Source organism: Bactrocera dorsalis, chromosome 3 (genome assembly GCF_023373825.1).
Source record: "Bactrocera dorsalis isolate Fly_Bdor chromosome 3, ASM2337382v1, whole genome shotgun sequence".
Taxonomy (NCBI): Eukaryota; Metazoa; Arthropoda; class Insecta; order Diptera; family Tephritidae; genus Bactrocera; species Bactrocera dorsalis.
Window position 1 is genome coordinate 78,764,241 of NC_064305.1, and position 15,412 is coordinate 78,779,652.

Consider the following 15,412-nt stretch of genomic DNA (forward strand, 5'->3'; position numbering starts at 1 on the left):
GGTTATTAAGATGGCAATGCCGTCCCCATTTGCCACTATTTCAGGGGCTTTGATTTCCAAGTTCCTTAGCAGTTTATTCACCACCAATGTCAATAAAATCGGAGAACACTGCACTTTGGGGAGTACCTCTACAGACTTCCTTGGGCATTTTAGCGCCGTCCCATTCTGCTCCTGCCCGTCTAGAGGTCAAAAGACTTCTGATCTAGCATTGTATAGCAAGATACTGTTCAAAAAAGATTCGATAGAGATATTATCGAATGATCCAAAAATGTCCAAGAATGCTCCAAGAGCGTATTCCTTATATTCAAGAGCCCTTTCGATATCCCGTTGGATAATTAACTGGTAATTTAACCGATAGGTGGCTTGCAAAGCTTTTTTAATATGCTCAATTTCGAAATTCGAAGGAAAATATTGCGATTTTGGATATCAATACCCAGGAAAAAAAGGTGATTTGGCCGTATAGTGAAATATTATATGGAATATCCGTCAGAAAACCGAGTTACTTTTCAAAGCATTCTTATGGATTAAAGGCTTGATAAATTGTATGCGGTGATAAGATAGGTGAAGCTGAAGAGCTCGGTATTAATGCTGCTTCTTGTCTCACTAAGAAATTCTCTGTACATTTATATGTTCTTGACGAACTTGTTAAGCGTATATGTAAATTTTAAGGTTAGAAATCTTTTAAAGGTTTTACTTCGAGTTCACATAAACTTCACAGCGCCAAATTGCACAAGCGAAGTCATTTCATGTCTTTGCACCATAACCTAACTTATCCATTACATTATTTAGTTCACCAACATATTGCATATTGCTTGCAACGCCGTTGTAAATTATGTAATTTGCGAGCAAATGTTATTGCTGCCGCAAACTTCGTCAACTTCAAGCGGCGTCCACTCAAACCAAAAGCATAAGAAGATAATATTCACACATATGGATTTACTCAACCCATAAGATTTGCAAGACAGCAAGAGGAGGTCATTGCGAAAAGCAAATAGGTGCAACCAAGCATGTGTATGTGTGTGTGGTTGGAGCCACAAGGCGTGAAGTGTCATGTATCGCACGTTGCATGCCACCACAGAACGCACCGCGACTAGAATTATTATTTAAAAAATATATATATTTCTCTATAGCAGAACATATGCTCTATAGAAGAGCAAATACTTGTCTGTGTTTATGCATGAGTGCACGCTGGCACATGAAGTTTCGTATTGAATGTCAATCTGAATGCGACAACTTGAGAATCCTCCCGACGTGACGGAGCATTTGACGGCCTTGCTGCATTACAGCGCTGTACTAGCTGCTTGACATATTGTTGTTGTTTCTCTATGTGTTCTGTGTGTCTGGTCCGGGCTGCCACAGGGGATTTGAATGCGACAAACGAGTCAGTGTCAATAACATCTAAGTGCCAGTGGCGTTGAGTACGCAAATGGCTTAGGAAGCAGCCGGAGGGCAGGAAAGTGTTACCGAGTCTAGTATTTTGGAAGAAGGGGCGTTAAGTAAAACAAAGCAAGTGATTGCTGTAGGTGTGGATTGAGAGAAGTGCGCTTATTTAGTTCTTTTAACTCGATTTTCTTTTTTTTAAGATATTTTCCAACCACATTAGGGTAGGTTAAGAGAGTTTAGGTTTGGTAGGCTTGAAGTGGTAACTGTGTCTTCTTATAATACACTATTTCCATATCATTTTTCAGTTTCAGTTTTCAAAGCCCAGAATGTCCAGTTTATATTACAGCTATATGCTATAGTCGTCCGATCTGAACGATTTCTTCCGAGATTGCCCTTTTGTCTTATGCCTTAACCCATGCCGAGTCGTAAAGATAACTAGTCAAATGATAAATTTTTCCATACAAAGACTTAATTCCGATTGTTCAGTTTGTATAGCAACTATATGCTATAGAAGTCCGATATCGGTTGTTCCGACAAATATCTTCTTTCGGAGAAAATGACAAGTGCAAAATTTCAGATCGATCTTTTAGAAACTGAGGGACTACTTCGTATATAAACAGACAGACAGACGGACATGTCGAAATCTACTCAGCTCATGTGCTGATCATTTGTATAAAGGATAATCCATTTCGAAGATCAACAAAAAAACAACACAGAAACTTCAAATTCAATGAGGAATGTTTATTATCATTCGAAAAAACATTATTTGGGAAGAATACCTCTTTCAAAAGTTGGCCGCGACTATGTCTCAGATGATCCATCTGTTGAATCCAATTTTCGACGACTCGTTCGAGAATTTCGTCTGGTAACTGGCGAATGACACGCGTGACCTAAATCGAAGCGAGATTTTCCGCATAGACTTTAGACTTTACATAACCTCTCAGAAAAAAGGCTAACGGTGCGATATCACACGATCTTTGTGGTCAATCGACCGACCCAAACCATGAGATTATCTGCTCACTGAAGTGTCCTCTCAATAAATGCATTGATGTCGCCGAGATCACGAGCTGCAATTTCAAGCATCAAATACAGGGTTTGTCCGGAAAATAATAGGACTGGGTGATTCAAAAAAGTTTATTGAACCAATCGTAACAACTCTTCAAAAACTTTCAAAATAGGCTCGTTTTGCGTCGATGCAGCGCTGCCAGCACGATTTCCAAGCATTGAAGGCCTCGCAAATAAACAAAAAAGTCCTGGGGGCCACATCTGGGCTGTAAGGCGGCTGAAGAAGCGTTGGGATGCCGCCCTTGGTTAGGTAGCTGTTCACAAGAAAGGTGGTGTAAGTCGAGGCGTTGTCGTGGTACAACTTCCAATCATAAATTCGAAGGGTCAATCAGTAAGTGTCTTGAAGACTTTCACGTAAAATTTGGCGTTTTCCAGAAGGATCAAATTCATGGTGGACGATGCCTTTGAGTTCAAAAAAGACAGCGAGCATCTACTAGGTCTCCCAGGACGGTCGTCATCAGCGACCTCTGCCCGCACTCACCGAAACACACAGCAACATCTGGGTAGGCCTGCTTGAGCATATCAAACGTTTCTGTCGCAGATTTACCGAGTTTCACACAGAATTTAGCCGCTCGTTCGTTAGCTAGGAATGTACTCTACCGACATCTCGCTCTTAAATCTCTTCGGGTTGTTCTTTGTCCGAAATGTGACAATATTTTTTATACCCATTTAGCCAAAAATGGGTCTAATCGCCCAACAAAATTTCGCTCGAAAACGTGGGATCTTCTTGGAACTTTTCAAGATACCACAGAGCAAAATGATGAGCAAAATGCTTGGGAGTGTCGAGGGACTTCAGTTCTTGCACAAACTGTGTTTTGTTCGCTTTGAATATAATATTTCGACGTAAAATGCGCCAAGTCGTTCCATATGTCAGTCCGAGTATATTTTATTTATTGCGTGCCGGACATGGTCGATTTGGTCGAATATTATCCAACAATGAAGCCTGGTTCTCAAGATGGATATCGGTGTTACGAATATTATGCACAGCGGGTCGATTATGTTGATCATAAGTTGAGCGAAGCGCCCAAAACATTTTCTTAACAGAACGTTAAATTCCGTAATGAAGTTAAACAATTTGTAAACGTTGTTCAGGTGTAAGTCTTTCCATGATAATATGCCAAACAATCCTAAATAAAAATAAAATTACTACTTGAGACGACTCATGCGTGATCTGTCAAAAAATAGTATATGATATTTTCTTCCAAGTTAAAATGAGGCAATGAATGGCGACTATCACAGTCGACTACGAAGATTATTCATTGAACCATGGGTTCAAGTTTAAACTCTTGAACGTCTGAAAAACTCAGCCAAACATCAGCATTAGTCATAGGCGCATCAACCTCTAACACAAGTATGTAATTACAGCAACGCAAATTTTCCCTAAAGCTTAGGTCAAAGTTTTGAGAATTCCACAAATTGACACAAAATATTCAGAGTCATCGATTAAATTGCGCAATATTAATATGTAATGTTCTGAGCCGAAGTTTATTTTTGTAGTTCCCCTTTAGAAATCGTTGCATTCGTTATCAGTTTTGTTGTTATTAATGTAAAGTAATCGCAAAAACTGTGATAACAAAGTGATTGCTCTTCACCTTTTACAATTTCTAGAGCAAAAGAGCAGACAAGTCGGTGTCAGCATGAGTGCAGGTTTACATATTTGCTGCCGCAGAAATCTCACAAATAAACGAATTCGCGTCATCTCCGTAAACAGTTAACCCTAACCTCAAATTATATATACAAAGTTAAGCCATAGCGCTCAGTATCTGCTTAATATGTCCGTCTGATTGTCATTTGTTCATTGTTATGTTGCTGTTTAATAAGAGAAATGGATCGATTTTTATCTGACCAGAAACTGTTAGCAAGACAACGTCCGTTCAATACAATAATTATAACACTCGGCAGTCTGTCCAAACACTGATTTAACTATATAAATATTAATCCAGTAAAACTGCTCTTATCCTTTCATTCTGTGTTTGGTTTTTCTGACCTACAGAAATTTATAGAAAGGTTAGAGTAAATGGAACCACGTGGAACTCTTCTCATTATTTATTTTGCTAATGTTCCTGTTATTTCTTTTCAGCTTTGCGATGTTTCTCTGGAAGTGGGCGGCGAAACTATACAGGCTCACAAAGTGGTACTTGCCTCTGTCTCACCATATTTCTATGCCATGTTCAACGGTAAGTGTCTCTCAATAAAGCAATATTACCTGTTCACGTTTCGCCAAAACTTAAAAAGTGTCGAATCGAACGCGCAATTCTTTTAAGTCATAACCTGATAATTACAATAGTAGCAGTTAAGCCACACTTTATTGAGGTCACGCCATAATGTGTTCTATTGAATTCAACTAGAAGACTAAGTTGCTCTCATATATTGATAACACAGCGAGTTACGCAGTGGCGAATCGAAGACAGTTTAAATTAAAACTCGAAGATTATTTCCCCATTAAACCATTTCTTATACACTTACGTTATGCTTTATTTTCTTTCTACCCTCTCACCCCCACTAGATGATATGCTGGAGCGCAACCAGGGCGCAGTGCGTTTGCACGACGTCGATGTGACGGCGCTGCGTCAACTCATCGATTACACTTACACCGGTGAGATCACCATAACCGAGGATAATGTGCAGGTGCTCTTGCCCGCCTCCAGTTTGTTGCAAATTCATTCAGTACGCGAAGCATGCTGCAAATTCCTGCTGCGCCAGCTGCATCCATCCAACTGCCTGGGCATACGCAGTTTTGCGGGTGAGTTCAACTACTTTTTTTTATACGTGGGAGTATGAAATGTAGCGGGTCGTATGCAAAGTTAAAGTTTTTGGTTTGTAAGTTAAACTTTTTTATGGGTCGAAGTGTTTGCGGTGACAACTTTTGTAAGTTCAGTTCATGCATAAGTAAATGATTTGAGCTTTTTCTTGTTTGGAGAAGAAAATACGTGATTGGACTGTTTTATGTGTGAAACACCGAAGTTTTTCTATTGAAATGTTGGGTTAGGTTAGGTTATAATGAAAGATAGGTACTTAGTTGGCAGCGATACAAGTTTTAATTGGAGTTGCATTATGAAAGTTTGAACATTCAATGAGCAATGAGCGCTTAGAAGATTTCTTCGAAAGCCGTAAGTGTTTGAAGTTCCTTCTTTGGTTCACAACTCAAGGTACTAAACTCGGCGAATAGATTATTGGCCGTTAAAGTAGGAAAGTGGGATCTCTTCGCCAACTAATACCACAGATATGCAGAGATTATCCTCGAGTAAACCAATAACAGGGAACGAATTATCATTCTCAGTGTTAGTCAAGTGGCACTTCGGGCAATCTTGTCCATTGAAATCAAAATAAAAATGGTACTGGAGTGCATAAAAGTGCTTAACAGGGTTACCATCCTACAAGCATGGATTCCTGCCCAAAGAAGTAGCAATAATAATGAGCTATCCGATCACCTGACGCAAAAAAGCTGCGACATCCAATTCGATTGGACCGGAGCCTGTGGTCTAAATACTTTACGAGAGAAGATGCGCGAGAGGAGTAAAAAAGTTAGTAGAAAACATCACTGGCAACAAGTGCCTTGACTTCGACAGACGATGCAGTTTCTGGAGAAACTAATGGCTCCTCCCAGAAACATATTTAGGCATCCTGTGGAATGACACGCGCGGAGTTGTCCGCTTACACAGTTTAGACTTCTTCACGGACTCACGCAAGATTTGTACGCTTTCAATTTAAAATCTTGACGTAATTTCGTTCGTATAAATGAGGAAAAAATAGATAGTCTTCGTGTTATCCGAGATCCGCCGAGATCCAACCGAAGCAACCATTCGTTTGATAATACGCGCAGTAGCCGATATGATCAACGGATCGGAGACGTCCTAAAATAGATGTTATGTAATAAAAATTCAAAAATTTCACAAAATTATTTTTGACAAGCGTAAAATACGGTTCATCGAGATAGCTTACTCTGGAAATACATACATCATGGATAGTTCGAGCAATAATATTTAGGTATGCGAAGGCCCTGTGGAAGAATTCTCCCACTTTGAATTCTTCCTGCTCCCTTAAGAAACAATCACTGGAACAAAACTTAACGACACTTAGTAGGTAATCGCCGAGACTTTCACCTACTTTGAAGCAAGTATGTTTTTTACTGTAAAGATAGTATTCAAGAAAGATCATCGCCATAATCGAAGTCCTTGGTCGTTTTTGACCTACAGTTTTATTCAAAAGTTCTTACTCAAGGGTTTCATACCCTCTTTTTTAATTCATTCTTCTTTGGTTATACAATCAAAATATAATCCCAACATTATTCTTACAGATGCCCATTCCTGCAAGGAGCTGCATACGCGATCACATAAATATGCACTGCAAAACTTTCAGCAGGTCGTTGGAACCGAGGAGTTTTTACTATTGCCATTCGATGAGGTAAAAATATCTACCAAACAAAGTCAACAGAACACTCAAACCTAATTTTATATATTTTAACTTTTTTCCATCCTTCCACTTGTTCACATTTCCTCCCGCATAGGTGAAAGATCTGATATCAAACAATCAACTGAACATTTGCTCCGAAGAGAAAGTATTTATTGCTGTACTGAATTGGGTCAAGCACGATCTGGCCGAACGTCAATGCCACATAGCCGAATTGATGAGCCACGTACGCTTGCCATTGGTGGGACGAGACTTCCTTATGACTTGTGTGGAGACAGAGGCGCTCATACGCGAGGACGGCCAATGTAAAGAGCTCTTGCTGGAAGCCATGAAATACCATTTACTGCCAGAACAGCGCAGCTTGATGAGCAGTCAACGCACACAAGAGCGCCGGCCGGAGGGCATGAAGCCATATGTGTTCGCCGTGGGTGGCGGCAGTCTCTTCGCCATACACAACGAGTGTGAGGTGTACAATCCGCGCACCAATGCTTGGACGCCCATCGCACCGATGTTGTGGCGCCGCTCACGTTCCGGTGTGACGGCGTTGCACAAACAGCTCTACGTCGTCGGCGGTTATGATGGCGTAAGCGACCTAAGCACTGCCGAATACTACAACCCGCTGATTAATAAGTGGACCAACATCACGCCGATGGGCACGAAACGCTCGTGTCTCGGCATTTGCGCGTACGATGGACTGCTGTACGTTTGCGGTGGCTACGATGGCGCATCGTGCCTGAGCAGCATGGAACGTTACGATCCGTTGACGGGCATTTGGAGTTCATGTCCTGCAATGAATACGCGCAGACGTTACTGCCGTTTAGCGGTGTTGGACAATTGCATTTACTCTTTAGGTGGCTTCGATTCTACCAACTATCAGTCGAGTGTGGAACGCTTTGATCCACGTGCGGGACGTTGGTTCCCCGTACAGAGCATGACAGCGCGACGCAGCAGCTGCGGTGTAGCCTCCTCCGATGGCTTCTTGTACTGCATTGGCGGCAATGATGGCACGATGTGCATGTCGAGCGGAGAGCGTTTCAATTTGCGACGCAACGCGTGGGAACCAATCGCTGCGATGCATTCCAGAAGGTAAGTGACAAGCGGCCAAAGCGCCAGTGTTTGTTTAGTAAATAATTTGGTTCACTTTAAATACAGATCCACACACGAGGTGGTCGAGGTGGACGGTGCGCTGTACGCTCTTGGCGGTAACGATGGCTCATCCTCGCTCAATTCCGTGGAACGTTATGACACACGCCTCAACAAATGGACCGTAGTCAATTCAATGGTAGCACGTCGCAGCTCAGTCGGCGCTGCGGTGCTGGAGTGCTTCCATCTCGAGCGCGGACTGGTGCAGACAACGAACTTATGACCTTTGTCGACAATAGCCGAAACATTTGCGGCGGCGGCAGCAGCAGCCGTAGTAGTTGGAAATGGTAGTGGCGGCAGCGCGACAACGGCGAATGGCGGCAGCGGTAACCATCAAGCAACGACCACAAATGGCGTCACATCAACGCTGACGAACAATCTCATCGTGCCGGGACGTGCAGTTAGTGGACGCAGCATGCTGGGCGCAGCCGAAGTGAGCGGCAGCATTGGTAGTCTGATGAGCAGTAGCACGAATGCGCTCAGCACATCGGCGCCGACGACGACGTCCACATTGCGACGTTTACGCGAACGCGAGAGGGAGCGTGAAAGAGAGCGTGACAGCAGCAGCGCAGAGAATCGTGTGAATGGTGTTGTGGTAGCCGGAAGCGGAAGTAGTAACGGTGCAGCAGCGGCTGGTGCAAGCGTTAATGGCACAGGCAGCGCTACTACTGGCAAACCACCTTCAACGGCTTGATGTCTGCGCTTCAAGTGATGCGAGCGGGGGGAGTAAATCTAATAAATGTAGACTTATTAAGCGAAAATGAAGGAATTGAGAGTTTGTGGGTGAGAATATAGAGAAATATGATTAAATAGCAGCTGGAGAAAGAGGTTAGAGGAAAGTATAGTCTGCGTTGTAGAGTCGCGCGCGGAAGTTAGTGGCAAGCTAAGCAGTATTTCTAGTCAAACAAGGCAAGATACATACATGTGTGTGTAAATTGAGTTGGTTTTGAAGCATGTTTGAGATTGTGTCGGAAATTGTGCGCATAACCGTAATGTAATGGCTAGAACTCTCTTAAGATTATATATTTAATTTTGGTAATGCATTAAGACGTTGATGCAATTTTTCAATTTTCCATAGCCTTTTTTATGTAAGAATAAAATCTTTTTTACAAGCCTTCGCCCGCCACAACCGTACTAATGCACACACATTCATTAGCACGTACATATATACATTAGGGTGTACATTATTTCCACAGTTGAAATTGTTTTTGTTTTTGCAAATACATCTAACTTTTAAATAAAAGGTTTTTGGGAAAAAATTATTAAAACATTTTTTTTTAGAGTGGAAAATTTTGCATTAAAATATAATTTTTTGAAAATTGTAAGTTTACTATTGAGTCGTTCACAAAATTATTTCGTTCGACAACAACAGCTGATCGTTTTGAATTTTTTCGCAACCAACTTCGCACATGACAGTTTTTTTTTATATGTATTTAAACAGCTGATAAATTAAGACTTGTTTGTAAACAGTTTTTGTGAATATTTTGGAATAGTTTTTGTTAGGTGTCCTTTTGAATATGGATGCAATTCAAGCATAGAGAATATTATGTAATGTCCACCGAGAAGATACATATGTTGACCGAAAACCAAAGCCAAAATTGGTTTGCAAAATTTGCGTCTTAAGACTGCTCACGTTCTGAAAGAAATCTTGATGCCTGTGAGGATAAAGTAAAGTCATTGGTCGAGACAAATCGTAAAATAACAACTCAAGAGGTTTTAGATTGAAAAAAAAAATTATCTGTCGCGACCATTACAACTTATCTGAACCTTATCACCCTAAAAAAAACCGATAGTAACCAAAAAAAGGTTATGTTGTCTGTTTGGTGGGTTTATTTTGAGCTTTTACCCACAATAACACGATTGAATCCGAAGTGTGTTGTGATCATCTGGACAAATTGAGTAATGCACTCCAACAGAAGAGGCTATAATTTACTGCTTTTGTAGTTTGAATGGGACGGGCTACCACTCCCACCACATTCTGCAGACTTAGCACCTTCGGACTATTACTTGTTCCGATCTCGTCTAAATTTTTTAGATGAAAAAACGTGAATCTAAAATCACGACGTCAAAAACAACTGTGACCACTTTTTTGTCTGTAGAAATCAAACTTTTTTATGAGCGTAGAAACAATATCTTGCCCAAAGATGGCAAAACTTAACCATAATTCTTCCAAAAAATCTCATATTATGTAATATAATATGATTTAAGCACGATTTAAATTGAAAATGAAGAGCTATTTTACGATGGTTTCTTTTTTAAATTAAAAGCTGATTATTTAGTTGACGTTTGCAAAAAAATAAAAATAATCAACTTGGTAAATGACGGGCACCCTAATATACATACTTATATAATTAAAATCACATTTTATATGTACATACACACACATACGCATTTATACAATTAAATGTAACAAATTTTTAGCCGATTGAGAGCGAAAAAATATATAATAAATGCATAAAATTTAAAAACTAAAAACTAACCTAAAAAAATAAAACTTTACTGCCTCTATTAGCTAGTTTTACACTAAAAAAAAATGTTGAAATGCAACAAAAAGTTGGTTCATGATTATTTAGGGAATGCGTTACACAAGATTTTGCAGTTACGCAAAACAAAACAACAAATTATAAAGAATAAAAGAACGAATTAAAAAATATCAAATTTTGGTGCGCAAGTAAGGCGAGAAAAGCAAGGAATCGAATAGCGAAAAATCTACAAATATCTATTAAAAAATTAAAATATGTATGTGTTTATGCAAATGCACACGTATATACATACCTATATATGTATGTATTGAATTATAAAATTTTTATAAATTTATTTAATGTCTTAGCAATAATTAATTAAGCACATACATACATACATAAACGAAAATAAGCAGAAAACGTTAAAAGTTAAATTACATACAAAACTGCATACATACATAAATAAATAAAAATAATTATATAATTAAATAAAATTAATTTTAGATACATATGTATATTAGATTTTAGCATTAAAAAAGACAACTTCTAACCACCTACCCACAAACTACGATTTACCTAACAAGCAAATAAGAATCAATTTATACATAATATTATATATACTTACATACATTCATACATAGTTATGTGTTCGCAGAAGAAGAAGAATGAAAATAGTTGAATATTACAACAATAATAGCGTTATGCATATGTGTATTTCGAATATTCACCCACACATGCATTCACCTACTCATATATTTATACATATAATATAAAACAAAACATACTTACATAAATACATGTGTAGCAATACAATAAGGCAAATTTTAAGGACTATTTATATGTGTGTCTAAAGGCCTCCATTTGAGATGTCCACTTATTTGGCACTCTCCGGCCGCAACAAACCGAATTCTTATGCAATTACTAACAATTCAAATACATACAAACAATTATGGCGAAACTGCATGTGTTTTGAATGAAAGAAAAGATCTGGAACTCATTCAACTCCAAACTCCAACGAGGGAGTTTTTGATACTCACCAAGTAAGTACTGCTAATACGACCCAAACAAGGGCAATTTATTTGCATTTTGTGGCGGCAGAAAACATCACTGAAGTGTGGGTGTGAATCGGAGTCGCCTCCTAGGAGCTTCAAGAGGTCTTACCCTGTTCACGTCACCGACATTGAACAATACGCTAATCACACTATGGACGCAACAAACTTTTGACCCTCATTGACCGCCTTGTATAGAGGAGCCATCAGTTCCTTCATCGACTTCCTCCCAGTGAATGCCGTACCACGAGCATTAGGAGACGAATTGCACTGCGAATCTAGAGTGACCTTGCCCAACTTCCTTCTGGATACTGCAGCAGGTTAAACTTCTACTTAACCAGATCCGACCCCGACGTACCAAATATACCATACATATGTCCAGCGTACAACCTGAACCTTACCACCCATTAGTGGACCAGGTAACCACTACAACAATAACGCCATCTTTGAAGTGGTAAGATGATTGATTTTTCTCTACCGATTCAAACAGGGTTACATCCTCGAATTAACCGGCTTTAGTTGCATAAAATCAGGGTCAATTCCGTAAACGTATTTTTGTTTCAAATCCCTAAAATAAATAATTTGGAGGAATATTGAGAAATAGACGGTCCTTGACCCGATAAATATCCGGTTTCTTTCAGGTCACGAAGACCGGACGGTCATGGGAACTTAAGTCCTCAGCTTTTAAGTAGAATAGTTTCCTGAAACTGCAACTCCCAAAATTCTTAAGCGACAGAGAACTGAAGACCAGAATTCCACGCTGTCTTAAGTATCATTTCCACTATAGTCGGATCTGCGTCAAGCACTTAGTCGATTTAACGAAGTCTTTATGATCAATTTTATAGGACTTTTATGGACCACAAGGCATCGGAGTTATAAATTTTCTAAGTGCGATTCATTTGAAGATCGAGCTTTTAAGACAACCTAACTTACTGAATCTATGTCATCCACCCACCCCATTTCGTACAGACCTACACCGTACAAAAAGCTCGTTCCCTCTTTTTAGTTTTCATTCGAACTGATATAAATAATCTAAACCGACTCTTAGCCTTGTTAAAATTCAATTTTGTTATTTCAACAACAATTTCACGTGAATTTTTTGTTGAACGCCTTTATTATTTTCAAAATAATTTCAAGGTACACAACGGAGGCACACGCAGTCATATTATACAAACAATTCAAAATCGCTATTAAACGCTAGCGAAACACAAGTAATTATTACAAACAAAAATTATTTAATTATTTAAGGAAACATTTCAGTAAATGCTTGAGTGTAGGTACTATGAGTAGTTAAATTGTCAATTCAGTTAAAAATATCCGCACACTTTCGATTTAAAGCAAACGGTCCGCTGTACGTCGGGCGACAGTGCCAACGGTTGTTGCCGATTTATCACCTCGCTTCTTAGCTCCATCAAACCAACCCGATTCGACTGCAAAAATTGAAGAAAAAAGAACAAATTGGAATTATTAGCAAAGAAGAAGACGTTACTTTTTTTGGAAGTGCTTTCTTTTGCTAATTTTTCCCAATTTATTGCAGCGGCATGGAATGAAGCGGTATGAAGGCGCGTTGAAGTGAGAGTATGCTGAATGAGTTTTCAACTAAACAAAATACTTTTTATATGGTAATTGAAACACAACTCATTTATTATAACGGCGCTTTTTATTTATTTTATTTTGCTAAGGCAGTTTCTGTTGAGCACAATTAATCTTGCGCTTCTTTACTACTCAATTCATAAACTCCTTTGGGTTGAGCGTTGAAGAAAACAAGAAAAGAGAAAGTCATATAAAAAATGAAATTATTTAAAACAAATACTAACATTCCAGTCCGTATACTTTGTATTGGTGAAAAACTAACAAAAAAAGAATGCTTGCCAATGAAATTTTGTAACGAAATTAAGCATATATTTTGTTCTGGAATAAGAACTCAAAAACATACATTTTCGGAGACTTTTAAAGCTTAAGAACTAACTAATATAGTAAGTATGCAATTGTAACATGAATTCAGATTTTAATGAAAAATTAGAATTAACAAAAAAGGTTCGAATTTCTTCCGAGCGTGAAGGTTTCAGTTCTACTTCAAATTCATACAAACATCTGGCAAGGTAAAACAAATTTGCCAATTAATTTGCACAAAAGTAACAACAAAAATTTTTAAAGCATGATTTTAAACATTTTTTGTTAATTCTTGCATGTTACTTTTTGCCATAATTTTGGTTTTTAGAGGGAAACAAATTTATTTACTTTTGTAAACTTTCTCAGTCATATCATCGAAGCCGGAATCCTGAATGTTCAACATCAAGCTATCGGCTGAGAGGTAGACCTTGTTTTGTGAGCTTGCAATCTAGAGAAAATAAATTATACAAATTAATATTACGAAAAAACAGCAATTTGTCAAATATAAAAAAAAAAAACTTACAGTTCTTGCTATGCTTTGAGCAGCACGTATTTTACGCAACTTCAAGTAGGCAGGGTTCTGTTTCACAGCAAGACCCAACATTTTGGCGGCTTCAGCTTCACCCTCAGCTTGTACGATTTTTTGTTGTTTCTCTTGCTTGGCGCGTTCCACGAAGAAGACCGCGCGCTGTGCTTCCTGCTGGGCGACCTGTTTGGCTTCAACGGCTGCGGTATATTCCTTGCCGAAACTCAGTTCAGTGAGCGAAACATCATCCAAAATAATGTTGAAGTCACGGGCACGCTCCACTAATTCTCTGCGGATCAGCAAAGAAACCTTCAGGAAAAAATTTTGTTGTTGTTAGAAAATGCATTTCGCAATAAACTACAATTGATTTGTACCTGCTGACGTTGTGTGATCAATTGTGAGGCATTGAATTTAGCTACGACACTTTTTAGCACTTCGTTGCAAATTGATGGCAACACTTTCTCATCATAATCGACACCAAGTTGTCGGTGCAAAGTTGGAAGACGCACAGAGTCGGGACGTGAGAGCACACGCAATGAAATATTGATCATCTGTAAATCCTTTGAGCCAGTGGGTGATGAGATTTTGCGTGGACGCGAGCGAATGTCATAGACAATTGGATATTGGAACCAGGGAATGCGGAAATGTAAACCTTCTGAGTATATCTCGTTTTGTATGCCACCAATACGACTGAAAATGATAGCACGATGACCACCATCGACTGAAAATATTAATAAAACATCAGTACATTAACATATTTATGCTTAACGTTGCATCCGAGTGTTGATGACATCTATATTGTGGTTATGCAACCGGCGGAGATGAAATACAGCCGGCACATGTGCATATTAGCAATTCACTACATTTGGCATGTAAATTAAAATTATTTCAGCAGTATATTTAGAACTACGAAATTTTTAAAATAATTGCATGCAATGTTGCAGTTTCATTATGAAATTTGTTACGGCCCATAGTGAGCTTTGCTGATAATGCACACATTGAGGTTATGTCATCAACATGTTTTATTTAATTTTACTTAATTTTTCCTTAAACTACCAAACTTAAAACTTTACCTGTGTATAAGGATTGATTGATGCCATAAGCAGCAGCTCCAACAGCAGCCAACAACTTTATACCCGTTGTTAATCCTGGTGGCCCACCTTTGCCCAATTTTCCAGCCAAATCATTTAGTTTACTTTGTGCCATTGTCAATCAGTCGTCTTTTGTTAAGAGTAAAATGTAAATATGAAAGCAAAGGTTACTCAATTATATTTTGGCTTTTACTTACATTTAAATGCAATAAATTTACTCGAGAAAAACACAAATTAATGAAGGAAAAACTGATTGCAAAATATGCCGCACTCTTGGTCAAATTCCTTCTAATAAGAGTGACCAGTGTTGCAAAGCGATGTAAGATTAATTCAATTAAAAATTATTAAGTATAGACGTGTTCGTTAACGATATATAAACTTATATATACA

At 38.8% G+C, this 15,412-nt stretch overlaps 2 protein-coding genes across 3 annotated transcripts in view; one reads left to right on the forward strand and one right to left on the reverse strand.

The window, feature by feature from the left end:
• Positions 1-10,615, forward strand: part of LOC105234251 (kelch-like protein 17) — a 60,622-nt gene extending 50,007 nt beyond the window's left edge. Inside the window, 5 exon segments of the mRNA XM_011216542.4 lie at positions 4,529-4,625; positions 4,955-5,191; positions 6,746-6,852; positions 6,956-7,944; positions 8,011-10,615. Of these exon segments, the coding sequence (XP_011214844.4) occupies positions 4,529-4,625; positions 4,955-5,191; positions 6,746-6,852; positions 6,956-7,944; positions 8,011-8,695 (2,115 nt within the window). The 3' untranslated portion in view covers positions 8,696-10,615.
• Positions 10,616-12,618: 2,003 nt separating this feature from the next.
• On the reverse strand, positions 12,619-15,370 carry LOC105234248 (prohibitin-2). Of its 2 annotated transcripts, none has more exons than XM_011216539.4 (6): positions 15,220-15,370; positions 15,005-15,151; positions 14,306-14,652; positions 13,929-14,240; positions 13,754-13,853; positions 12,619-12,942 (listed from the first exon to the last, which is right to left on the reverse strand). In XM_011216539.4, the coding sequence occupies exons 2-6, from the start codon at positions 15,135-15,137 to the stop codon at positions 12,845-12,847; spliced, it is 990 nt and encodes a 329-aa protein (XP_011214841.2). In that variant the 5' UTR covers positions 15,138-15,151; positions 15,220-15,370; the 3' UTR covers positions 12,619-12,844. The 2 variants fall into 2 exon arrangements, with proteins under 2 accessions (XP_011214841.2, XP_029404389.1); XM_029548529.2 differs by lacking the exon at positions 12,619-12,942 and adding an exon at positions 13,154-13,252.
• Between the last annotated feature and the right edge of the window lie 42 nt (positions 15,371-15,412).

What these genes read in the sequence shown, in the direction of transcription:
- LOC105234248 (XM_011216539.4), bottom strand. Translation starts at nt 15,137, where the DNA reads ATGGCACAAAGTAAACTAAATGATTTGGCTGGAAAATTGGGCAAAGGT. An exon ending in CAATCAATCCTTATACACAG is followed by an intron (nt 14,653 to 15,004) that starts GTAAAGTTTTAA and finishes TAATATTTTCAG; the next exon opens with TCGATGGTGGTCATCGTGCT. An exon ending in TGATCACACAACGTCAGCAG is followed by an intron (nt 14,241 to 14,305) that starts GTACAAATCAAT and finishes TTTTTCCTGAAG; the next exon opens with GTTTCTTTGCTGATCCGCAG.